The sequence below is a fragment of the Delphinapterus leucas genome, chromosome 20, assembly GCF_059928025.1.
Source record: "Delphinapterus leucas isolate spDelLeu-1000000601 "Yukka" chromosome 20, BTC_Dleu_Yukka2, whole genome shotgun sequence".
NCBI classification, from domain to species: Eukaryota; Metazoa; Chordata; class Mammalia; order Artiodactyla; family Monodontidae; genus Delphinapterus; species Delphinapterus leucas.
Window position 1 is genome coordinate 18,180,742 of NC_143148.1, and position 26,078 is coordinate 18,206,819.

At 46.4% G+C, this 26,078-nt stretch overlaps 1 protein-coding gene and 1 pseudogene across 1 annotated transcript in view; both read left to right on the forward strand.

The window, feature by feature from the left end:
• RHPN2 (rhophilin Rho GTPase binding protein 2) overlaps positions 1–26,078 on the forward strand; it is a 59,301-nt gene that overhangs the window by 1,301 nt on the left and 31,922 nt on the right. Inside the window, exon 2 of the mRNA XM_022585833.2 lies at positions 12,234–12,349. Coding sequence (XP_022441541.1) covers positions 12,234–12,349 — 116 coding nt within the window. The remainder of the gene's footprint in view (positions 1–12,233; positions 12,350–26,078) is intronic.
• LOC111180940 (translationally-controlled tumor protein-like) lies at positions 8,412–9,162 on the forward strand (annotated as a pseudogene).

A 26,078-nucleotide genomic window follows, 5' to 3' on the forward strand; every position in this document is an offset into this window, starting at 1 on the left:
TGCAGAAGGAGGCCAGGCCTGGGAATCCCTAGATCTCAGCCTAGGGCCTCAAATCCTGACTGCCTCCCCCACAAAATTGCAGTGTAGACTCCAGCAAGTTGCTGCATCTTTCTGGGACTTCATTTCCTCCCCAAATTGTCCTCTGAACAGGTGGAGGTCTGGACCTATAGCAGCATCTGGGGGAAACAACAGAGGAAGGGGCAGAAGAGGTGGTGAACACGTGCCAGGGTTATGTTCCCTTGTCTTCCAGAACAGTTTTCCAGGGGAGGATGTGCATAGGACTGAGCGGAAGGCAAGGGAGCTGTGAAAGGATGCAAAGCTGAGTGTTTTTCAGGTGCGGTTTCTCCGGTGGTAGATAAAGAGAATCATGGGTGCGAAATAAGATGAATCACTGGTTTGCAATTAGAAACATCTCTTTGGAAAACGAGACCTTGTAATGATCATTGTGCTACGTCATAGTAGTCCAAAGAGTGTTCCTAGTACAAGGTTAATAAAAGGTGTCAACGTGGAACTTTGCCTGCTGTGTGACCTGAGCCAGTTTGTCCTAAAACCAATGCTCCTTGAATGAGAGGTAGATGTCATACAGGTGAAGGAGGGGAGGATGAACACTTCAGGTAGAGGGAACAGCATGGGTGAAGGTACAGGATTGTGAGCGTTTGTGAGTGAACCCTTGGGGGTGTGGAGGTGTAAGTGGGAACTAAGCTGTTCGGGAGTCATGCCTCCTGGATGCATGGGAAGGGAACCTGGAGATCTATCAAAGTGCTTCATGCAGGACCAGACGTGTGAGATTTGTGTCACAGAAAGACCACTTGGAAAGCTGAGTGATCAGTAGGTGAGCGATGGGGGAGAGGCAATGGTGGAGCCAGGCAGGGAGGAGTGTGGAAGGTTAATTCTCATATTGTCTCTGTCCTACTCCGATACGATCTACTGATGACTTTTCAGTCAGTTATGTAAAGCACTAGGTAAACACAGCCTCACCACCCATCCTTTCCAACAGCTTGCACCCCTAACTCAAACCAGGGGTCCAGACTGGAGGCAGGGATCCCAGTGGGGAGGGTGCAGTGATGAGGGCCTGAGCAAAGGCAGTCAACAGGGATGGGAAGAACTAATGGACCAAATATGGTGGGGAAGTGCTGCTAATGGGAGTCCAAAATGTCTGCCCTTTGGTGTCTGGGGGGATGGTCAGGCGCCTCACTGAGGCGGGGCAACCAGGAGGCCGAGGTAGAGGTGGTGGGCTTGAGGCCCCTAAGCGACACCTGAATGGTGGTCCCAGTGGGGAGCCCACTCCATGAACCCGGCAGCCACGAGAGCACCCTGGCTGGAGATGCAGCTTTGGGGGACACCAGTGTGGGAGGCAGTGGGATAGTGTGAAAAAGGACCCAAGGCAGAAGAGAATAATGCCTCCATTTAAGGGACAGGCAGAGAGATGGTAAACAAGCCCAGAGGGTGACAGTATCAAGGCAGCTGAGAGAAGAGATCTTTTTAGTGGAGAGATGAGGTTGACAAGTCAGAAGAGCCCTGGAAAATACTGGGTTTAGTCCTTTAGGGGGTTGTTGGTAAATGAGTAGGTGGAGAATTGGGGGCAAAAGTCAGTGTGGTGGGGACTTTCCTGGCGATCCAGTGGTTAAGACTTCACCTTCCAATGCAGGGGGTGCGGGTTCGATCCCTGATCGGGGAGCTAAGATCCCACATGCCTCGCGGCTGAAAAACCAAAAAACATAAAACAGAAGCAATATTGTAACAAATTCAATAAAATATTAAGTCTTTAAAAATGGTCCACATCAAAGAAAAATCTTTCAAGTCAGTGTGGTGGAGTACAGGTGGAAGAAGGGCAGAGAAAATAGTTGCTGGGGGGGATGGGGGTAGAGGAGAGAGAAGAAGGCAGGTTTGTTTAGAATGAGGAGGTTCCTATTGCCTGCTGGTCTTGGGCCCTGAACGTGTGAGACGGTCTTTGGCAGAGAGGGCCCCCTGGCAAATCAGGGTCTTCTTGGGGTTGTGCAGGACATGGCTGTACAGAGCCCGAGGACAAGGACTCAGTTTGGCCACAGGTCAGACATGGACACCAGTACAGACCCTGGCCTCCTGGGTGAGCAGCTTGGGGCAGGGGGCTCTCTGAATTTAAAACAAACAAAAGGGCTCCCCTGGTGGCGCAGTGGTTGAGAGTCCGCCTGCCGATGCAGGGGACACGGGTTCGTGCCCCGGTCCTGGAAGATCCCACATGGCCGCGGAGCGGCTGGGCCCGTGAGCCATGGATGCTGAGCCTGTGCGTCCGGAGCCTGTGCTCCGCAGCGGGATAGGCCACAGTACTGAGAGGCCCGTGTAGAGCAAAAAAAAAAAAAACAAAAAATACAAATACAGAATCTTTCTGGTCTATCACAATATGTTTCTCTCTTCTCTGGCTTCTCACTTTTTGTTTTCTTTCTTGACACTAATATGTTTAAATAGAGGTACAGTTCTATAAGAATAATTAAATACTAAATTATTTTCTTAAAAGAATGACCAGTGGAAATGGAGTTTCTTTTTCCCAAACAGATTTTTATGCTTATCCTAATGAAAGTCTTGGAAGAATGTGTGTTTGGGCCTATAGTTAATGCAGAGCAATACACATTTCCAAGACACTACATCCTGAGAGCTGGTCCCATCTCCAGGGCTCTCTGGGGGCTATAGTCCTGAAACCCACAGGAAAACCTATTCTTGGCCAAGAGAAAGCTAGCTAGAAAAAAACTAGAGAAAGGCTCTTGAAAGGGCCTAAATGAAAGACCTTAGCAGTAAGGGGAAGAAGACCTTCAGTACAAAGTGCAGCATTGTGGGACCTTATCTCTGCCTCGCCGTCCTCTGGGAGCACTAATGGCCCGAAATGAATTTAGCTCCATTGTTTTTACCCAAGAGCTGGAGGAGAAGTTGTTTCTTGTTCACAGAAGCCTCCAGGCTGGACAGGGCCCCAAGGTTCACTGTGTCCTGGTTCGTGGTCCCTGTTTACTCTGGATTTCCTCAAGGCTCCAGCAGAGAAGGAAGGAAGAGAATTCTTTTTAACCCAGAGGCTCCTCTTAGGTCCTCCTCTGCACCATTCATCTTAGTGGGGTGTAATTTCACGTTAGACACACGTGTGCATCTTATATAAGCACATGTGGAGGGACATGCTGGACTGAGTCTGAGGAGCACAGGGTGAGTCATGGGGGCTCATCCAGTCCATCTTTTTTTTTTTGAGAATCTATTTTTGGCTACGTTGGATCTTCGTTGCGGCACACGGGCTTCTCGTTGTGGTGGCTTCTCTTTTATTTTTTATTTATTTTTTTTACGGTATGCGGGCCTCCCACTGTTGTGGCCTCTCCCGTTGCGGAGCACAGGCTCCGGACGCGTAGGCCCAGTGGCCACGGCTCATGGGCCCAGCCGCTCCGTGGCATGTGGAATCCTCCCGGATCGGGGCACGAACCCGCGTCCCCTGCATCGGCAGGCAGACTCCCAACCACTGCGCCACCAGGGAAGCCCGTGGTGGCTTCTCCTGTTGCGGAGCACGGACTCTAGGTGCACGGGCTTCAGTAGTTGTGGCTCTCAGGCTCAGCAGTTGTGGCTCGTGGGCTCTAGAGCACAGGCGCAGTAGTTGTGGCGCACAGGCTTAGTTGTTCCGTGGCATGTGGGTGGGATCTTCCCGGAGCAGGGCTCGAACCCGTGTCCCCTGCATTGGCAGGCGGATTCTTAAGCACTGCGCCACCAGGGAAGTCCCTGCCCCCGTTTTTATTGGGTAGTGATGATGTTTCTCCAGGTGGGGGCGGGGGAGGGAGGAGGAAGGGTGTAAAAGTTTGTGCTGCTGCCTCTTCCCCACCCGCTACCCCACCATGGTCAGAGCCAGACCCTACAGGCCAGGCTGGATCCAGGCTGATCATGGCCTTGGTGAGGGTCTGTCCAGCTGCACTGGTGCACACCAGCAGCCCAGAGGGCGTGGTGGACAAACTCCTCCTCACATTGCGGGATCCTGGCCAGGAGGGGGTCCCCTGGCAGGAACAGAATTTTCAGGTGACTCAGAGGAGAGTCAGCATGATGAGCTGTAACACTGTAAATGTCCCTTGCTTCCTGGGGCTATTTGGACGGATTCCAAGACACCACCTGATGATACAGGGCATTGGCTTTAGCCTGATGACCACTTCCTCCTTTGGCTCAGGTACTAGAGTCTCGTGACACAAAGGCTGTATTGGAAGTGGCCACAGAGGAAAGTGGAACCGCAGGTGCAGCTCAGCCAGACTGAGTGTCTGGCAGAGCTGGCAGCAAGGGGTGCCAGCTGGGGGCAAGGTCTCCTGCCCGTAGCGCCAGAAACAGGGAGAGATGCAGGTCCTTCTGGCCTTGCTAGTCAGACCCACGGAGTTCACTAGGGCCATATGCCTTAGAAAATCCTGTTTCGATTGGATTCTAAGAGGAGAAAAAGGCAGGTGATCCAAAACTACAACTTCAGAAGTAGTTTCTTTTTCTCCAATATTATTGTATTATAAAAGTAACATAAATTGTTGTCCAAAAGGGTAACAACAGAAGTGTACAAAATCACACACACATACCATCTCCCCCCCACCAAGGACTGCACACTAGTGGTGAGTACATCCTACCAGTTGAAATAAACAGGTCATCAGTTGGGTCTGAAAATACATTTGTCTCTTAGAAATTTTGGTGATTGTAAATCTTTGTAGAGTGGCACGCACTTTGTACACACACTGTAGGTGTCTGTAAAGATTTGTAGAAGTGACTGAAGGGAGTCTGTTCATAATGTGGCCCCCTACCCCCATGTGAATGGATGGGGACGCCAGAGGGAGGCACCTGGCAGAGATCCTGGAAGGGGAGGAGACCTCTTTACAAGTGCCAAATTCATGTTTTAATTTTTACGGACACAGAAAAGGTAGATTCTGTTCATCCAAACTGCCCTGAGTCTCCAGCATGGTGAAAAGTTAAATTAGATGTATTTTTGTGTATTGCAGGGTATTGCATGCTATTTCTATGCTTTCTGGTTGACAGCTTCTGGCTAACTCATAAACAAACAATTCTGTTTTCCAGAGCTCGGTGGTTGAGTGAGGGGTTGCATGACTAGGAAGGAAGGCAGAGAAAATATCTTTGTGCTGGAGAGGCAGCAAAAAGCACCCCACTCTTCCATGCCCTGCGTGAGGGTCATGAGCCAGGGAACCCTGCGTGGTCACCCTCACTCAGTCTTACTCCTGACCTAGAGACTTCAAGTTCACACTGTGCCCTCAATTTGCTGGAGACACAGCTACATGTGTGGGCTTTAACTTTGGCTGCGCAGAAGAAAGGCCCTCACTGGTTCTCGGGGTGGAGGAGAGCCAAGCGCCAGGCACTGCCTAGAGCAGGGCCCCCCCCACCCCCTGCTGGGGAGGAAAGACTGCTCCCTACCCTGTGTCTGCCTTCCCAGTGGCCTGGCCTGTCTGCCTTTTCACTGTCAGTCTCTGCATGTTGTAGGTCAAGTAGCCTTTCCTTTCTTCCAAATCCACTGACTCCGGTTTTTGCCTAGGTGCTGCTCTTAAATACTTGTTTCCCAGCTGAACAACTTAACTATACCCTAAAGGCATGTGCGTGTATATTAACAAATAGTTTTCACTCTGGGTGAACTTACTCTACTTAAGACTTTCTTAGTTGTGGTTACCAGAAGATCGAATCCCCAATGGTTTAGGCAGATAAACACACCGTGGTACATTCCTACAATGGAATTCTACTCAGCAATTAAAAGGAGCAAACCACTGATAAGTACAACAACATGGATGAATCTCAAAGCATACTACTGAGCAAAATAAGCCAGACACAAAAGCGTACATGCCCTATGATTCCATTTATATGACATTCTAGAACAGGCAAAAGTCTACGGTGATAGAAATCAGAGTCTTGGTTGCCTTGGGGGGTAATGAGAATGGTCTATATTCTGATTGGAATAGTGGTTACATAGGTATACACATTTGTCCAAACTCGTTGAACTATGTACTTAAAAAGCTATGTATTTCATTATGTGTAAATTATACCTCAATTTTTAAAAAATGGCTCAGGCAAGAAAGGGAATGCATTTGGCTCCTGTAACTGAGAAGCCCAGAGGAATGGCTTCAGGCCTGCCTTGATCTAGGGCTCAAATGCTGCCACCAAAACTCAGTTTCTCAGCTCTGCTCCCCCTAGGTTGGCTTCATTTGGGGGAGACACTCCCCCCACAGTGGTAACGTGGCTGCAGCTGCCCAGTCTCACATTCTCCTAGGTTCAAGGCTGATGGGGAAAAATGAAGACCCCTCCTGATGGGCTCTGTTGTCCTATGTCAGGTGCTCACCCTGAATCAAACTCAGGGCTGGGGCCTTTGGTTTTACAACTAGCCAAGCATGAATCAGATGTCCTTCCCCTTGGAAAGGAGGTGTGGGAGCATGGATTTACAACCCCTGACCGCTATGGGCTGCGAGGTGGGAGAGTGGGACGTGGGTCACTGTGGCCAAAAGATATGCACTGAGCTGGGCAGCCCTCAGCCAGGAAGCACGTAAGGGGTGTCCGGGGGTTGGTGGGCGAGCTGTCCCCGCATTCCCACACATTCCTGCTGCTCAGGCTCATCTCAGAGTGGCAGGAAGGACGTGGGCTTAAGTCCTCCTCCCACCCTTACTGCCTCTAGCATCTTGAGTAGCTCACTTACCCTCCAAGCCTCAGAACTGTGGGTTCCGAGATGCCATACCAGAGTCCACGTGGGCTGACTGACAACGTGGGAGACCCCACTAAGCTAGTGAGGAAGCTGAGCTTTACTCAGTACTTGCTATTCTTGGGTGTTGGCAGTCGGACCATCCTTCCACATATTGAGACTGACGCCAATGCCCGAACCTTAGGCTCGTCAGGTAACTGACAGACTCTGTGTAGTGGACAGACTCTCAACTTCACTGTAAGACTTGTGGACAGTGACCCTAGAGGCAAGGACAGTTCATTTTCATTTGTTCCCCCTAATCCCTCCCCACTTCCCAGGCCAGGCAGGCGTGACAGGAGCTGCCTCGGTCCTAGGCACAAACCCTCAGTTCAGTTTGGAGCAGCTCTACATCCTGTTGTGAACCAATTAAGAACTAAGATATGGCTGAGGACTGTGGGTCCCCACTAGCAGAGAACCCCTGGCAGGGGCCAGTGGACAGCTAGCAGCCTCTGGTGATGCCAGGGGGTCTTTTGGACAGTCTCACCCAGATTCACCTCTCAGGGCTCTGGGAAGTTTCCAAACAGCCCTGCGGGCGTTTCTGGTGTTTCCAACAGGTCTGGCATTCCTACCTGTCAGTAAGAAGTAATGTAGTTTGCGGTCCAATTACTCAGTCAAATCTAATCCTAAGCATTCCTATGTCTTATCTGGAAACTTGACCCTACATCTGTGGGCTGGTTAGGGTGTAGTGATTCCAGGCCAGCCAGAAGTTGGGTGAAGTATGGGAGCAGGAAAAAGTTCTTATCCGTGAGCTGGAATGACTGCGTAATCTTAGCTCTGGGAATGTATGTAAAGGAATTAGTTATTAAGGCTTCTCTGTAAAATAGAACACAGCCTTGGTGAGCCATATAATTTTAAGTCAGATTGAGCCATGCCTTCATAGTAATTTTAGGACGTGGAAAGGAAAGAGACCGGCAATTATTTTAGCCCTTTACTATTAAGTTATCTTAATATTAAAGACATTTTAATCTTAGATCTGAAAAGAGAGAATTAGTTTTCTGATTTTTATTTTAAATCAGGGATCATTTAATGGTTTGAAAGATGTTAATTTTAAGACTATTCCAGCTCAGATTCTGAATATCTGTGTAATTTGAATTTGGGCGGCTGCATGGGGGACAGGTGGGTGGCCACCTGCTGGGATAGGAGAGTGAAAAATCTTTGTGGAAGGAGAGATGTAACTTATTTCTGACCCTCTAGTCTAAAGGCCACTGATATGGGAATGCCTGAGAAGGTTGGGGCAGCAGAGAACCCATTTCTTCTTCCTTGAGGTCAAGGCCATGGATGTGGCTTGGGCAGAGGTGTGGGAGGCTAGGTATGTGTGGAGCTGTGATGGCAGTGACCAAGGCAGTGACGCAGAGAGAAAGGGCAGTCCCCTCACCAAATACTGTCCACCAGCCACTCCCAGGGTGTGATTACAAGCCCGCCAGGGCGGAACCGAAAGATAAGCTTCAGAAAGGAATGGAGCGTTCCCTCAGATCCCTGGGCTTCTACCTGCTGGGGTGGGAAAAACACTATTAGGCTAAAAGGAAATTTTTTGAATCACTTTGCTGTACACCTGAAACTAACACAATATTGTAAATCAATTCTACTTTAATTAAAAAAAAAAAAAAAGCTTTTCCACCTGCTCCCCCTTCCCCGCCGAGCGCCGCTCCGGCTGCACCACGCTCCCTCTGAGCTCCGGGCTCTTACTAAGCTAGTGCCACCGATGTCTCCCTCCATCATGATCATCTACCGGGACCTCATCAGCCATGATGAAATGTTCTCCGACATCCACAAGATCCGTGAGGTCGCGGACGGGCTGTGTCTGGAGGTGGAGGGGAATATGGTCAGTAGGACAGAGGGTAACATTGATGACTGCCTCCGCTGAAGGCCCCGAGGGCGAAGGTACCGACTGCACAGTAATCACTGGTGTGGTTATTGTCATGAACCATCACTTGCAGGAAACCAGCTTCACAAAAGAAGCCTACAAGAAGTACTTCAAAGATTACATTAAGGGCTTCCCTGGTGGCGCAGTGGTTGGGAGACCGCCTGCCGATGTAGGGGACGCGGGTTCGTGCCCCGGTCTGGGAAGATCCCACATGCCGCAGAGCGGCTGGGTCCGTGAGCCATGGCCGCTGGGCCTGCGCATCCGGAGCCTGTGCTCTGCAGCGGGAGAGGCCACAGCAGTGAGAAGCCCGCGCACTGCAAAAAAAAAAGATTACATGAAGTTAATCAAAGGGAAGCTTCAAGAACAGAGACCAGAAAGGGGAAAACCTTTTATGACAGGAACTGCAGAACAAATCAAGCACATCCTTGCTAATTTCAAAAACGATCAGTTCTTTATTGGTGAAAACATGAATCCAGATAGCATGGCTGCTCTGCTGGACTACCGTGAGGATGGTGTGACCCCATATATGATTTTCTTTTAAGGATGGTCTAGAAATGGAAAAATGTCAACAAATTTGGCTGTTTGGATCTATCGCCTGCTCGTCATAACTAGCCGGCTGCTGCTTTCCATCCACACAACACCAGGACTTAGACAAATGGGACTGATGTCATCTTGAGCTCTTCGTTTCGATGTTGATTTGTTTGGAGCGGAGGCATTGTTTTTGAGAAAAAAAAAATGTCATGTAGGTTGTCTAAAAATAAAATGCGTTTAAACTCAATTGAGAGAATGCCTCTTAGTTTAATATGTAATATCTAAATCCATCCTGTGTAGCCTTCCTGGAGAAGCTACAACCTGGTTGTAGACCACTACTAGAAAGCATAAGGCCATCTTCAGATAACTTCCACAGTGAAAACCACTTCCGGGACTTGGAATATAAACAAGAATCAACAGTGATTCAGTTGAAGTAAAGGGAAAGACCATGCTCATAGCAGTGCCAACATTTGAAGCGGATTTCTTACACATTTCATCACCTACAAATGGAAGTAGTTAACTCTGGAAGAAATTACCAAAAGAATAAAAAGAGACTAACACAGTTGGAAGAAAAAAAAAAAAGGATGGGAATTCCCTGGCGGTCCAGTGGTTATAGGACTTGGCGCTTTCGCTGTGGTGGCCCAGGTTCAGTCCCTGGTGGGGAATAAGCTCCCGCAAGCTGCACAGCTAAAAAAAAAAAAAAAAAAAAAAAAAAGAAACTCTTTTTCTGATTTTAAACTTTTCACAATGAAACACTGATTGTAATCTAAATACCCCAGGAAATAATGGATAGAGAACACAGACAATTCACTGAAAAAGCAATTCAAGTGATCAATAATATATGAAAAACAATATTTATCTTCACTAATAATCCTTGCAAATTGGGAGCATGGGATACCTGTTTTTTGCATATCAATTTGGCAAAGATTGAAAATAATACTTTAAACTCAACAGTAAAAAATAACCCAGTTTAAAAATGGGCAAGGAGGGGACTTCCCTGGTGGCGCAGTGGTTGAGAGTCTGCCTGCCGACGCAGGGGACACGGGTTCGCGCCCCGGTCCGGGAAGATCCCACATGCCACGGAACGGCTGGGCCCGTGAGCCATGGCCGCTGAGCCTGCGTGTCCGGAGCCTGTGATCCACAGCGGGAGAGGCCACGACAGTGAGAGGCCCGCGTACCACAAAGAGAAAAAAAAAAGGGCAAGGAGGGAATTCCCTGGCGGTCCAGTGGTTAAGACTCTGCGCTTCCACTTCAGGGGCGAGGGTTCGATCCCTGATTGGGGAACTAAGATCTCGCATGCCCTGTGATGTGGCAAAAAAAAAAAAAAAAAGTTGGGCAAGGAATCTGAATTGATCTTTCTCCAAAGATACATAAATGGCCAATAAGCACAAGAAAAGATGTTTAACATCATTAACCATAAGGGAAATGCAAATCAAAACCACAGTGAGATAGCACACATCCTAGGTTGGCTCTAATAAAGACAGTAACAAGTATTGATGAGGATAGGGGTAAATTGGAACCCTCGTCTGGTGTTGGTGGGAATGTAAAATATTTTAGCCGCTTTGGGAAATTTGACCTCAAATGGTTAAACATAGAACTAACCATATGACACAGTAGTTCCATTCCTAGATCTATAGCCAAGAGAAGAAAGGAAAACATACATCCACATAAAAACTTACACACAAATAAGCAGCCCTATTCATAAGAGCCAAAAAGTGAAAACACCCTCAAATGTCCATCAACTGATGAATGGATAAATGAATGTTCATATTGATTGGAGTGTTAGGGACAAAAAGGAGTGAAGTACTGATATGTTCTACACCACGGAGGAACCTTGAAAACGTTATGCTGAGTGAAAGGAGCCCATCATGAAAGACTGTATTCTGTATCATTCCACTTAAGTGAAATGTCCAGAATAAGCAAGTCTATACAGACAGAAATTATCAATAGACTCATGGTTGCCTAATGCTATCAGGGAGAAGGGACAGGAAATAGAGAGTACCTTTCTTTGCTGGAGGATAATTGGGCTGGTGCTTAGGGGGAGGAGGGGGCTTAAAGAGGTTAGACGCCCTGTAACTCAGTCCTAGAAATATATCTTAAAGGAAAGACTTGAGGTTTACAAAGATTCGTGTTTACAAATATGCACCAAATAATTATAGATAATAGCAGATACTTGGAAACAATCTGTCTGACCATAAGGAAATGGTAAATCCTAAAAAAAGGCAACATTATGCAATTATTAAAATCATGGTTTTGAGGAGCACTTCATAACAGGAAATTTTCATGATAGAGTATTAAGTGAGAAAACATGATAGCCTATGTGTGCCACTGTGCAGAAAAGGGTTAACATGGCAGACCTGAGGCTGCTTTCCTTAGGAAGACCTGCTTGCAAGGTTGGCCCCTGCCTGGTCTCTGGGAGCTTGGCTCTTGGAGTGTTCCTTTCATCCCCTAAGTGATGAAGTTGGCTCGCTGTGTCTAAACTAATGGCGAAAACCATGTGGTTTGCAATGAACACCTGCTTTCCTTTCGGCAGCCCGGAATTTTGGTATGTGCTAGGCAGAAGGTGCCTTTGTGATCAGCCCCTAATAAAAACTGTGAATTTGATTTTCTAATGGGCCAACCTGGGCAGTGACACTGCATGCATGTTGCTGCATTTTTGTTGCTGGGGGAAGAATGTGCTTTGTGTGACCCGTCATAGGACAGAGGCAGCATAAGGAAGCCTGCACGTGGATTCCTCCAGACTCTACCTCTTCTTCCCTATGATCCAGCTATGTATCTTTACTAAACTGCTGTCATAAATCTTAGCTGTTGAGTGCAACTGTGTGCTGAGTCCTGTGAAGCTCCAGACATGGGGCTGGTCTGGGGAACTCCCTACTCAGCCACTAATGTGGAAAGTAACAATATGCATATATTGTAAAATAGGTGGGCAGGAAAGAAACCAATCACAGTGGCTGTTTTGGAATTGTGTTATTAGGACTGACTTTTTTTATATTTTTCGTATTTTATATATTTTCCATGTTGGAAAATATATTACTTTTACTTTCAGAAAAAATGAGTTTTTAAAACATTTTCTGTTGTATTAGACGTTTGTCATCATTTTTAGAGTGGCTGACCTCTGAAGGGGCGTCTCTTGTTTTCCCTCAGGGTTGCAATCCCCTCGCACAGACTGGCCGGAGCAAACTGCAGAATCAGAGGGCTGCCTTGAACCAGCAGATCCTGAAAGCCATGCGGATGAGAACGGGAGCGGAGAACCTTCTGAAGTAGGTGTCTGCTGGCTCTACCACCTTGGCTGGGAGCCCGGACTCACCTGAGGCCTGTCCATCTATTTCCTAAACTCCCAGGCCTGCCCAGCTTCCTCTCTCAGCTCTTGGTTTTAGCTTTGAGTTTCCTCCTCATTTCTGGCACCTGGAGCGGGCCCTGTCTCGCCTAGAGCTTGGTTGTGTCAAAGAGAAGTATTTTACACAGCCTGTCTGTGTGTTTGGGATAGAAGGGCGATGGGGGAAGTCCAATGATCTGATTCCTGTTTGTTTTCCCTGCTTTCTTTGGGACCTGTTTTCTCTACTGCGTAGCACTATGCCTGATCTAGAATCACTGCTTGCTAAATATTTGTTGAATGTCTAGAGAAAAAAAAGGCAACACAACATTGTAAATCAACTATACTTAGGTTAAAAACATGAGATTTGAAAAAATAAAAAGGGAAAAAAAAAAAAGAAAGAAAGAAAAGGAAGGCAGAAAGGAGGGAATAGGAGCCTTTCAATTGCCAGTGTCCATCTTTAATGAGAGGGGCCCAGTACAGCTCTGGGCTCTTGGGGCACTCATTATTATTCTCTGATGGTAACATAGTTACTTATCAATCATAGAACTCACAGAGGCCTTACCTGTAGGCAGCTCTAAGCCCTCCCCACACCCTTCAATGCAATGCAAAATGATGTGGCAGCTTCCTCTTGTTTACAAAGAGTTCAGACTTCTTCAGAGCTCTAGGGGTGACTCTTGCCAGCCCCACGCTGCCTTCTGCACTGGGTATGGAGGCAGGCAGTATGTCTGCTGCCCGGCTAAGTGAGACAGATGCTTCCTGGAGCCTCAGAAAGACATGTGGAGTGTTTGCTGGGACCTGGAACCTGGAAACCTGGCGGGATATGGATAATGGGTGTTCCCAGTAGGTCTGCTTCACTGTTGAAGACCTTAGGGAGCCCTGAGGCTGATTGGAGGCTGTTGGGAAAAACAAATACACCAAACCAGGTGGATTGGTAAAAGAGCCACAAGACTCTGGTGGTCACATACATGTACGAATAGTGTGATCTGCTGTTCCATATGGGCCGCTCACCCGAGCACTCAGTAAAGACAAGAGGAGGGTTTCTCACCATGAACTAGGAGTAAATTCATGTCTGAATCGGTCTGTATTTGTTCGTTAGGAAAGATCTCTGAGGTATGAAATGGGGGAAAAGAGAGATGCAGGACAGCATGCCCTGCGTATGTGTTTAAAAAATACGTGCATATGCTTTTGTGTATGCAAAGACTTTTTCCAAAAGGGGCGAAGAAAAAGCTGTTAGTAGAGTGGGCTCTTGGGAGTAAGACCAGGGTTGGGTGGGTAGACGTGACTTGTCACTTTATCCTTTCAGTGTTTGAATGTTCTTTTAACAAAGTGCGTGGATTACTTTCATGCATTTTTATTGTGAAATACTGCAAAGGCCTAGAAGAATAATATAAGCAACGCACTGCCCCTGGGTCAGGAACAACAGTGCTGTGCCTGTGTTGGTTTTGTTGCTCATGGACTAGCAGAGGATGCAAGTCCTGGGGTGGCCAAGTGTCTGGGAACCTCTTCTCCAGCTACTTCTGTAACAGGGTGGAAGGGAGGCTGTTCCTGGAGCAGACTGGGGAAAATACGGTAACATTCCACTTTGAAACGACTGACCGTGTCCCTGTCCCCAGAGAAGTCTGGACATGGGAGTTGTCAGGTATGCTGCACAGCGGGCCTCAGCGGCCAGTGCAGCTCGAGAGAGGCCCCCAATTTTGTTTGTTTGTGGGTTTTCTTTTTTTGGCTGCAGTGGGTTTTTGTTGCTGCGTGCGGGCTTTCTCTAGTTGTGGCGAGCGGGGCTACTCTTTGTTGCGGTGCGTGGGCTTCTCATTGCGGTGGCTTCTCTCATTGTGGAGCACGGACTTTATGCGTGTGGGCTTTAGTAGTTGCAGCACGTGGGCTCAGTAGTTGCAGCGGGCGGTCTCTAGGGTGTGTGGGCTTCGGTAGTTGTGGTGCATGGGCTCAGTAGTTATGACTTGTGGGCGCTAGAGTGCAGGCCCAGTAGTTGTGGCACATGGGCTTAGCTGCTCCGTGGCATGTAGGATCCTCCTGGACCAGGGATCAAACCCGTGTGCCCTGCACTGGCAGGCGGATTCTTAAGCACTGCGCCACCAAGGAAGTCCAAACCCCCGATTTGGGGAAGTCCTGCCGTGTGCTGAGCTTGCTGTGCTGAGGACGCTGCAGGTGTGGTCCCCCTGGTGTGTTTTGTGGCCTTGGCTTTTGGTTGACACCTTGCCAGGCCAGCTGTGCGGCCGAGGGGGCAGGTGGGCAGCTCTGACCCTGTGCCTGTCCATTCACGCAACAAATGGATTTACTGAACACCTACTAAGTGGCAGGCCGTGTCTGAGTTGTGAGGGGATAAGGCCGCAAGCAATTCAGATGAGGTCTTGCTTTCCTGATGCTTAATCTCTTGTAGGGGAAACCGAAACACACAAGCAAACAAATCCACTCACGTCAGGAGGTGATGTTTTCTAGGGCACCGATGAAAGGGAAATGTGATAGAGGCTGACGCAGTGCGATGCGGCCTTGGAGACGGAGGGTGGTCAGGGAGGCCCCCTCTGGCCAGGGCACTTGGCGTTGCTAAGGTGGGGCCTAGGGCGGTTTTGTCTGTCTTGCTCTGTTAATGACACCAGCAAACAGCCTCTCTGAGGCTCATTGTCTGGTCAGCAGTTGTTGAGCTGGCGGGGTGGGGGTGGAGTGAGGTTGTTAATGATTCTTGCAGTGACCTAAAAGCTCAAAGTGCCCCTCTCTGGGGAATGTTGTCAGAGGAAACCCTAAAGGTATTTATTAATCTGACTTAACCGGCACCAACGGTTTTCCGAAAACAAATAGGGCGTGTAGCCGAGCCCAGCTCTGGCCCGTGAGTGTTTCTGGGTGGCCGATTAGGTGATTGTCCCTGCCAGCAAAGGGTAGTTTCAGTCATAAACCGGGCCCTGCCGTCCTGTCTGTCTGTTTTCAGGTTCCTAAATGTCCTACCGTTGCTCCCTGATAAAGGCAGAGCAGTTGGAATGTTTGGGGGAGTGGGCATTTGGGAAAATGTCCCCCCAAATGCAGGAACGTGAGGATCCCAGTCCTTACCTGCATCGGTCAGGGAGTTTTGAGTCTGGGCGGGTGCTCTGAGGGGCCTGGTTTTCTACCCCTTCAAGGCCTTCTTCTCCGATCCATATCGGCCAAGAGTCCATGAGCTTCCTGGAGTCTGATTAGGAAGATATCAGATATTTTCAATGTGCTTTTTTAGGCTAAGCAAGGATAATATTCTCTTTTCCTAACTCCCTTCCCTCCCTTGAGAAAAGCTGGGGTAGAAACGTGATGATGTTTCTGAAAAACAGATGGCCTCTGTGAAATTTAAAGCAAGTTGCCACATAGTTCAATTTTAACTAACTGGTTCTTTGAATAAGCGTGGGTCATTTAATATCTTTGGGCTTCAGGTTCCCTTCTCGGGGCCAGGTGCGCATGGAAAAGAGTGAAGGGGGCTGGGACTGGTGCTGTGATGCGTTAGGGAGTGGCGGGGACTGCAGTAAAGAGCAGAGCATATGCTCTCTGGAGGGGGCAGCTACAGTGTGGCCCATGGGGGGGCAGGGCCAGGGTTGCCAGATCTTCAGTTTTGCTTTGTTTTGTCTTTTTCAGGAGAAGAGAGAGATGTGACTTTTGTCCCCTTTTTTATCTTCTGATAGTTGAATTTTAAAATATCGGCAACTAATTCAAGGGGGAAGAAATAACATCCTGAGAATCGAGTGAGCAAGTCCCATGGACCTCCAGTTTGCGATTTCTGGACCAGAGGGTCGTGAAGTTCTGGGACAGGGGTGCCCTGGGGTGATTTGGGCTGTATGAGAGTGACTTGAGGTTAATGACTGCCCACACTGTCAGTTCTGAGAGGGGCTGGTGTCTGGGCAGTGGGGTGTACGAGCCAAAACCTTGGGGGCCTGCACCAACTCTGAGGCCTGCCTTTCTACACTGAGAGATGGGCTGGAAGCAGGTGTCCTGCCAGACCGGCTGATCTGCTGCCTTAGCCAGGTGGCCGCATGAGGGCCCTGGGCAATACTTGCTCTAGCTTTCCTGAATCCCTGGCAGAGCAGGGTTTGGGGTCAGACAGATTAAGGCCGAACTGTTCCAGTAAGGTCTGTGAAGCTGGTACAAGCCTGTGTTGCCTGTCAACAAGCCTGTTCCTGGAGGGACAATTTTACTAAAAGACTTGGGAGAAAAATTACACTAAAATAAATGGAGATTCATGGGTCAGAATGCAAATTCATGTACATCTTTAAGACAAAACATGGGGATGTTAGAGAAATTTTGGACTCGGGGCAAAGAAACCATACATCCCATGGGGTGTCTATGGTGGAAAAGGTCTCAGAGGCTCTAACTTGAGGGACATGCCTGGATGTTGTCAGTGGCCTCAGGAAATCATAGACTGTGGCCTTCTTTTTCCTGTTCACATATGGTGGCTTGATCACTCAGAGTAAGTTGGACACCTTTTCATTCTTTTTTTCTTTTTTTTAAAGTTTTTTTAAAAAATAAATTTATTTATTTACTTTTGGCTGCGTTGGGTCTTCGTTGCTGCACACGGGCTTTCTCTAGTTGCAGCAAGCAGGGGCTTCTTGTTGCAGAGCACGGGCTCTAGGCGTGTGGGCTTCAGTAGTTGTGGCACGCAGGCTCAGTAGTTGTGGCTCACGGGCTCTAGAGCGCAGGCTCAGCAGTTGTGGCGCATGGGCTTAGTTGCTCCACGGCATGTGGGATCTTCCCAGATCAGGGCTCGAACCTGTGTCCCCTGCGTTGGCAGGCAGGATTCTTAACCACTGCACCACCAGGGAAGTCCCACCTTTCCATTCTTGACTTTTGCAGTATGTGTATGCTCTTTAGGAAAAACCCAAGGGAGACGGCCTCTCCTTGGTGGTCCAGGCCGGAAGGAGGCCGTGGAGAACATGGGCAGGGAGACCCTGGGCAGGAAAGGGCTGAAACACCCTACTGCCTCATCCTGGTCGGTCTCAGGGCCTCTTTTGGCTGTAACATCAGTTATCAGACCACAGGGGTTTCAGAGTAGAAGCACACCCAAGTGAAAGCTGAAAAAACCCATGTTCTTCCAAAAAGGCCCCTAGAAGGGATTCATTTTCACCCAGAAAGGCAGCCGAGGTGCAGAGCACCAGTACTGAGGAGCCCGAGGTTCTGGTCTTCATCCCTGATTTGGGCCAGCTCTTCCCCCAGCTGGGGCACAGGGGAACTGGGCACACCCACCATGTTGAACCGGTGGCACCTCATTCGAGAAGCCCCCCTCCACCAGTGAATCCGTGAAAAATCATGACCTGTACTAGGAACAGCACGCGTTCTAGGGTTCCTTTCTCAATCAGCGTTGCACCCTAAGGTCAGCATTGTGGAAACCCACCCTGAGAGCCCCACCTGGCTACCAACTTTTCCCGGAGTGACGCATGACTCACATGAACAGGTCCATGTCCAAAGAGCAGGTCATTGATTTGTTGCAAATCCTAAATCTCAAATTGTTGCCAAGTCTAGAATAAGTAGCAGATCCATATATAGAGGTGGGAAAATCAAGAGTTGGCATATTTGGAGGTTCTCCAGATGTTTGGGTGGGGGTCTTAGGGCCTCAATTGTCATATTTAAGCTGGACCCATTCTGTTGCTGAGAACCAGTCACACCCCCCATACCCCAAACCCCCAGCCCCATCCCCGACTCACACACCATTGCTTCTAGAGAGTGGTCTTTACTCTGCCCTTTTTTCTTTCATCAGCTGAAATTGAAAGCCTCCACCGGGTGGAAAGGACAATGTCAGGTTCCAAGAGAAACAGTAGGAAAAGGTCTTGTCCCTCCAGGAGTTATGACTGTTTGTCTTGCCTCACTCTAACGTGTATTTGAGGCACCCTGGCACACTCGTACAGCATGTAAGGTTAAAACAGGAGCAAGTGAGGACATGGGGCAGGAGGAAGAAGATTAAAAGAGATTTAGCTGGAAGTAAGGCTAGTGCACGCTACAAGCTCTTATATCCTCTGTTAGATGGGGGCCATGTTTGTCTCCGAGTTTTCCGGCAGGCAGTAAGAAGGGAATGTGACCTGGAACACATTTCATACCCATTAGCTGGAAGCAGACCATTTGCTAAGAAGAAGTTGTTCCCAATACCGAGGGCTGGGAGGATTTCCTCCCTTGTACCCTCGTAGACTTTATCAGCTAGTGAATCAGTCATGTTCTCAATAACACCTCTGTAGCTCAGGTTTTACAAGGGGCAGATTGTGAACCACGGTGCGTAATGAAATCAATTCAGTGAGTTGCTGTGGTATAATAAAAAATAAATATTTGGTCTTTGTGCCTGGTTCCTGGCACAGTGCACCTAAAACCCTTGGAACCTCCTGCATGTCTTTTGTATGCTAATGCGATGACACCTGATGGGGGTAGGGGGCCTTCAGGAGGGGGAGCTATTTGCCAGAATAGACCAAGCCTGTTTAGAGGGTTGGAACTTTCAGCCTCACCCCTGGACTTCTGGGAAGGAGAGAGGGGCTGGAGATTGAGTTCAGTCACCAGTAGCCAATGACTTCATCAATTATGCCCCGATAATGAAGTAATGAAACCTCCATTAAACCCCTAAGTGATGGGGAACTTCCAGGTTGGAGAACACATCGAGGGGCAGGGAAGGAGGTCTTCCTGCAGAGGGGATGGTGGCTCCTCTCCCTCCTCGGCCTGTGGATCTCTTCCATCTGGCTGTTCCTGAGCTGTATCCTTTAAAAATAAACCCCAATAAATGGAAGTAAAATGTTTTCCTGAGTTTTGTGGGTCATTCTACTGAATTTTTTTTTAACATCTTTACTGGAGTATAATTGCTTTACAATGGTGTGTTAGTTTCTGCTTTATAACACAGTGAATCAGTTATACATATACGTATGTTCCCCTATCTCTTCCCTCTTGCGTCTCCCTCCCTCCTACCCTCCCTATCCCACCCCTCTAGGTGCTCACAAACCACCTAGCTGATCTCCCTGTGCTATGCGGCTGCTTCCCACTAGCTATCTATCTGTTTTACGTTTGGTAGTGTATGTATGTCCATGCCACTCTCTCACTTTGTCACAGCTTACCCTTCCCCCTCCCCATATCCTCAAGTCCATGCTCTAGTAGGTCTGTGTCTTTATTCCCGTCTTACCCCTAGGTTCTTCATGACATTTTTTTTTCCTCTTAGATTCCATATATATATGTTAGCATACGGTATTTGTTTTTCTCCTTCTGACTTACTTCACTCTGTAGGACAGACTCTAGGTCTATCCACCTCACTACAAATAACTCAATTTCGTTTCTTTTTATGGCTGAGTAATATTCCATTGTATATATGTGCCACATCTTCTTTATCCATTCATCTGTCGATGGACACTTAGGGTGCTTCCATGTCCTGGCTATTGTAAATAGAGCTGCAGTGAACATTGTGGTACATGAATCCTTTTGAATTATGGTTTTCTCAGGGTATATGCCCAGTAGTGGGATTGCTGGATCATATGGTAGTTCTATTTGTAGTTTTTTAAGGAACTCCATCTCCATTGTGGCTGTACCAATTCACATTCCCACCAGCAGTGCAAGAGTGTTCCCTTTTCTCCACACCCTCTCCAGCATTTATTGTTTCTAGATTTTTTGATGATGGCCATTCTGACTGGTGTGAGATGATGTCTCATTGTAGTTTTGATTTGCATTTCTCTAATGATTAGTGATGTTGAGCATTCTTTCATGTGTTTGTTGGCAGTCTGTATATCTTCTTTGGAGAAATGTCTATTTAGGTCTTCTGCCCATGTTTGGATTGGGTTGTTTGTGTTTTTGTTATTGAGCTGCATGAGCTGCTTGTAAATTTTGGAGATTAATCCTTTGTCAGTTGCTTCATTTGCAAATATTTTCTCCCATTCTGAGGGTTGTCTTTTGGTCTTGTTTATGGTTTCCTATGCTGTGCAAAAGCTTTGAAGTTTCATTCGGTCCCATTTGTTTATTTTTGTTTTTATTTCCATTTCTCTAGGAGGTGGGTCAAAAAGAATCTTGCTGTGATTTATGTCATAGAGCGTTCTGCCTATGTTTTCCTCTAAGAGTTTGATAATGTCTGGCCTTACATTTAGGTCTTTAATCCATTTTGAGTGTATTTTTGTGTATGGTGTTAGGGACTGTTCTAATTTCATACTTTTACATGTACCTGTCCAGTTTTTCTAGTGAATTATTGAAACTGAGAAGGGGGTTGTGGGAACCTCTGATTTGTAGCTGGTTGGTCAGAAGTTCAGGTGCCCTACCCCTGCCCCCACCTGCTTGCAACTGACCCCCGAAGTGGGAGCAGCCTTGTGACACTGAGCCCTTAACCTGTGGGGTCTCTTCTAACTCTGGGAGTTGGTGTCAGAATTGAATTGAATTGTTGGGCACCCAGTTGGTGTCAGAGAATCAGAAATGGAGAGTTTCAAACATTATTGTTTTTAAAAAAGAAGTTATTAGAGTTCGAACAGAATATATTGGAGAGCATCACATGTATGGCCGAGTATGGTTTTGTGAGACTTGTTTTTGGGGGCGGGAGGTGTATGTATGTACTGTGCTGTGGTATAAATGCATTTCTTACTGGTGATCGTGCCCTTCTCCAAAAAAAATTCCCAAACCAATGACATTCACCAGCTGAGCTTCCAATATCTCCTTGCCTGGCTGGGGAGTCCCAACGTGCATGTGTGAAAACTTACTGGGCAGTGAGAGGGCAAGTGCCATCCTATCTGCAGCCAGGTCACAGCTGCTCTTTCTGAGGGGGCATAAGCTTGTTGGTTGGTCATGGAGAACGAGCTGAAGCAAGGGAGGGGGAGAGAGGGAGAGAGAGAGAGAGAAGGGTATATATATGCACCACGGAGAGAAACTGATGGGCCCAAATATGTGCAAGGCAGGGGAAGCCCCAGGGGAGAGGGCCAACTGCAGGGGAAGTGGTTTAGCGCTTTGCTCTCTGGAGGGAAGGTGGACAGGTGGTGAGCAAAGCTGGCCAATGACAGGTAGATGGATTTTCATCAGCTGAGGAGGAGAAGGTAGTCAGGTACTGTCTCTCTGGCTGGCTGGAGCTCTTGGCTGGTGACCCATTTCACGGATGAGGACAGTTCTGGTACCTGGCCTGAGCCATGGCTGAGGACTTGCCAGAATGGTTCAAGGAAATGTGCTCAGCAAGACCTGGCTTAGAACTGGGTTTTTATTGTGGTTTATTTTTAAAGGATACAGCTCAGGAACAGCCAGGTGGAAGAGATCCACAGGCCGAGGAGGGAGAGGAGCCACCATCCCCTCTGCAGGCAGGCCTCCTTCTCTGCCCCTCAATGTGTTCTCCAACCTGGAAGTTCCCCATCACTTAGGGGTTTAATGGAGGTTTCATTACTTCATTACCAGGGCACAATTGATTAAGTTATTGGCTACTGGTGATTGAACTCAATCTCCAGCTAGCACCTGTAAGGTCTTCGAGTAGGTGGCAGAACCCCTGCTTTGAGAATTTGGGTAAAGTTTGTTTCTCCATCCTGCTTAACACTATTCCGTTCTATGGATATAGCACATTTTGCTTATCCATTTGCCAGTTAGATATCTGGATTCTTTCTACTTTGGGGGCTATTAGGAATAATGCTACTATAAACATTCACACTCATGTCTTGGTTTGGACATATGTTTTCATTTCTTATCGTATAGATTCCTAGGAGTGCAATTACTTGGTTGTATGCTAAGTTTATGTTTTAACATTTTTTGAAACTACCCAGCTGTTTTCCCAAGTGGCTATGCCATTTACATTCAGCAGTGCATGAGGGTTCTAGTTTCTCTATACATCCTCACTAACACTTGTTATTTGTCTGTTTTATCATAGCCAATCTAGTAGTTGTGTATTGGAATCTTATTATGGTTTTAACACGCATTTCCCTGTTGACTAAAGACTTTGAGCATCTTTTCATGTGTGCTTATTAGCCATTCATAGAACTTCTTTAGTAAAATGTTTATTCAAATCTTTTGCCCATTTTATGAATTCAGTAAAGTTGCAGGATACAAAATCAATATACAGAAATCAGTTGCATTTCTATACACTAATAATAAACTATCAGAAAGATAAATTAAGAAAACAATCCCAACACTCCTACAGTGTTGGTGGGTCTGTAAGTTGGTACAGCCACTATGGAAAACAGTATTGAGATTCCTCAAAAAATTAAGAATAGAATTGCCACACGAGTATGTACTCCACTTCTGGATATTTATCTGAAGAACACAAAAACACTAATTTGAAAAGATATATGTACCCCTATGTTCATTGCAGCATTATTTACAATAGCCAAGATATGGAAACAACCTAAGTGTCCATCAATGGATGAATGGATGAAAGAAAATGTGATACACACACACACAAACACATACACCATGGAATATTACTTAGCCATAAAAAAGAATGAAATCTTGCCATTTGCAGCAACATGAATGGACCTTGAGGGCATTATGCTAAGTGAAGTAAGTCAGACAAAGACAAATACTATGTGATCTCACTTATATGTGGAATCTAAAACAAAACAAACAAAAACTCCTAGGGACTTACCTGGTGGTCCAGTGGCTAAGACTCCATGCTCCCAATTCAGGGGGCCCAGGTTCGATCCCTGGTCAGGGAACTGGATCCCACATGCCACAACTAGGAGTTTGCATGCCGCAACTAAAGATCCTGCGTGCCGCAATTAAGAGATCCCGCGTGCCGCAACTGAGACCTGGCACAGCCAGATAAATAAATAAATAAATATTTAAAAAAATAATAAAAAACCAAACCAAACAAAACCCCCCAAGCTCATAGATACAGAGAACAGATGGGTGGTTGCCAGAGGTGGGGGCTGCAGGGGAGATGAAATGGGTGAATGTGGTCAAAAGGTACAAATTTCCAGTTATAAAATAAGTCATGGGAATGTGATGTACAGCATGGTGACTATGGTTAATAATACTGTATTGTATGTTTGAAAGTTGCTAAGAGAGTAGATCTTAAAACTTCTCATCACAAGAAAAAAATTCTGTAACTAAGTATGGTAACAGGTGGCAAATAGACTTATTGTGGTGATCATTTTGAAAATATACAAATATAGAATTATTATGTTGTGTACCTGAAACTAATATAATGTTGTATGTCAATTATAATCAACTAAAAAAAATATTTTGCCCATTAAAAAAAATTGAGTGGTCTTTTTGTTATTTAATTAACAGAACTCTTTATATATTCTGGATACAGATTCTTTATCAGATATATAATTTGCAAATATTTTCTCCCAGTCTGTCTTTTTTCATTGTTTTTTTTAGATGGTATCTTCTGAAGCACAGAAGTTTTTAAATTTGATGAGTCCAGTTAATCAATTTCTTTTTTTTCTTTATGTGCAGTTTATTTTTATTTATTTTCTTTTTTTTTTGGCTGCGTTGGGTCTTCGTTGCTGTGCACAGGGTTTCTCTAGTTGCGGCGAGTGGGGGCTACTCTTTGTTGCGGTGCACTGGTTTCTCATTGTGGTGGCTTCTCTTGTTGCGGAGCATGGGCTCTAGGCACGCAGGCTTCAGTAGTTGCAGCAAGCGGGCTCAGTAGTAGCGGCACGCAGGCCCTAGAGTGCACAGGCTTCAGTAGTTGCAGCACGTGGGCTCAGTAGTTGTGGCATGTGGGCTCTAGGGCACGCGGGCTTCAGTAGTTGTGGCACACGGGCTCAGTAGTTGTGGCTTGCGGGCTCTAGAGCACAGGCTCAGTAGTTGTGACCCACGGACTTAGCTGCTCCACAGCATGTGGGATCTTCCCGGAGCAGAGATTGAACCTGTGTCCCCTGCATTGGCAAGTGGATTCTTAACCACTGCGCCACCAGGGAAGTCCTCAGTTGCTTCTTTTATGGATTGTGCTTTTGGTGTGTAGCTAAGAATACTTTGTCAAACTCAAGGTCATGAAGATTTTCTTCTAGAAGTTTTGGAGTTTTTGCTCTTTTGCTGAGGTCTCTGATCATTTTGACTTAATATTTGGTTTGGTGTAAAATTTAGGTTGAGATTTATTTTTTGCCTATTGTGCAGAAAAGAGTTATCATAGCCGGCCTGAGACAGCTATCCTTAGAAAGCCCTGCTTGCAAGGTTGGTGTTTGGCTGGTATCTGGAAACTTAGATTTCAGGAGAGTTCCCACCATTCCCAGAACTGATAAGAGGAGCTCACTAAACTATTTGCACAATGTGGTTTATATTGAATACCCGCTTTCCTTCTAGGAGTCTTGAATTTTGGAACATGCTAGGCAGAGGTGTCTTCCTGACCAGCCCCCAGTAAAAACCCCCATGAGCTTCCTTGGAAGATAGCATTTTCACATGCGTTGTCACAACTGTTTGCTGAAGGAATTACGCATGTCCTGTGTTACTCCTTTGGGAGAGAGGACGCTTAGCGCCTGTGCCTGGTTTCCTTCAGACTTCACCCCATGCACCTTTCCCTTAGCTGATTTTGCTTTGTGTCCTTTTCCTGTAATAAATCAGAGCAATGCGTACAACTATATCCTGAGTCCTGCAAGTCCTTCTAGTAAATCGCTGAACCTGGCGGTGGTCTTGGGGACACTGACATGCCTAGGGATGTCCAATTGCTTCAGCATCATTTGTCAGAAAGACTTTTTTCCCCCTTGAATTTTCTTGTCACCTTTGTCAAAAGCAATTCACCATAAATGTAAGGATGTATTTCTGGATTCTGTTCAGTTCCATTGCCGTTCCTTATGCCAATACCACATCTTGATTACTGAGACTTTATAGTAGGTTTTAAAATCAGATAGCATAAATCCTCTAACTTTGTTCTTTTTCAAACTTCTTTGGGCCTTCTAGGCCCTTTGCATTTCCATATAAATTTTAGGCTCAGTTTGTCAATTTCTACTAAAAAGCTTACTAGCGTTTTGATTGGAATTGCTTTGAATTGATAGATCAATTGGAGAGAATTGACCTCTTGACAATAGTGAGTCTTCCAATCCAAAAACATGGAATGTCTCTCCATTAAATATCACAGCACTGTTTTGAAGTTTTCAGTGTACAAGTCTTGTGCTTCTTTTCTTAATTTTATTCCTAAGTATTTTAATCTTTCTGATACTATTTCGAGTGAAATTTTCTTAATTTCATTTCAAGATTGCTCATTGCTAGTATATAGAAAAAAAATTGATTTGTATATTTTGAATTGTATCCTGTGACCTAACTAAATTTATTAGTTCCAGTATTTGTTTTGTGGATGCCTGGGGATTTTATACATGCAAGATTATGACAGCTGTGAATAAAGACAGTTTTACTTCTTCCTTTCAATCCAGATGCCTATCATTTCTTTCTTTATTTTATTGCTGCTGGCTTGAACCTCCAGTATGGTGTTGATTAGAAGTGGCATAAATGGACATCTTTGCCTTGTTCCTGATCATAAGGGGGAAAGCATCAATCTTTCACCATTAAGTATGATGTTAGCTGTGGGTTTTTGTAGATGCCCTTTATCAAGTTTTGTAAATTATCTTTTATTCCTAGCTTGTTATGGATTTTTATCATAAATCTGTGTTGGACTTTATCACATGCTTTTTTTCCTGCATCTGTTGAGATGACAATTTATTTTTTATCCCTTATTCTGTTGATATAGTGTGTTACATTAATTGATTTTCGGATATTAAGCCAACCTTGCATTCCTGGGATAAATCCCACTTGGTCGTGATGTATAATCCTTTGTATATGTTGCTAGATTCAGGTTG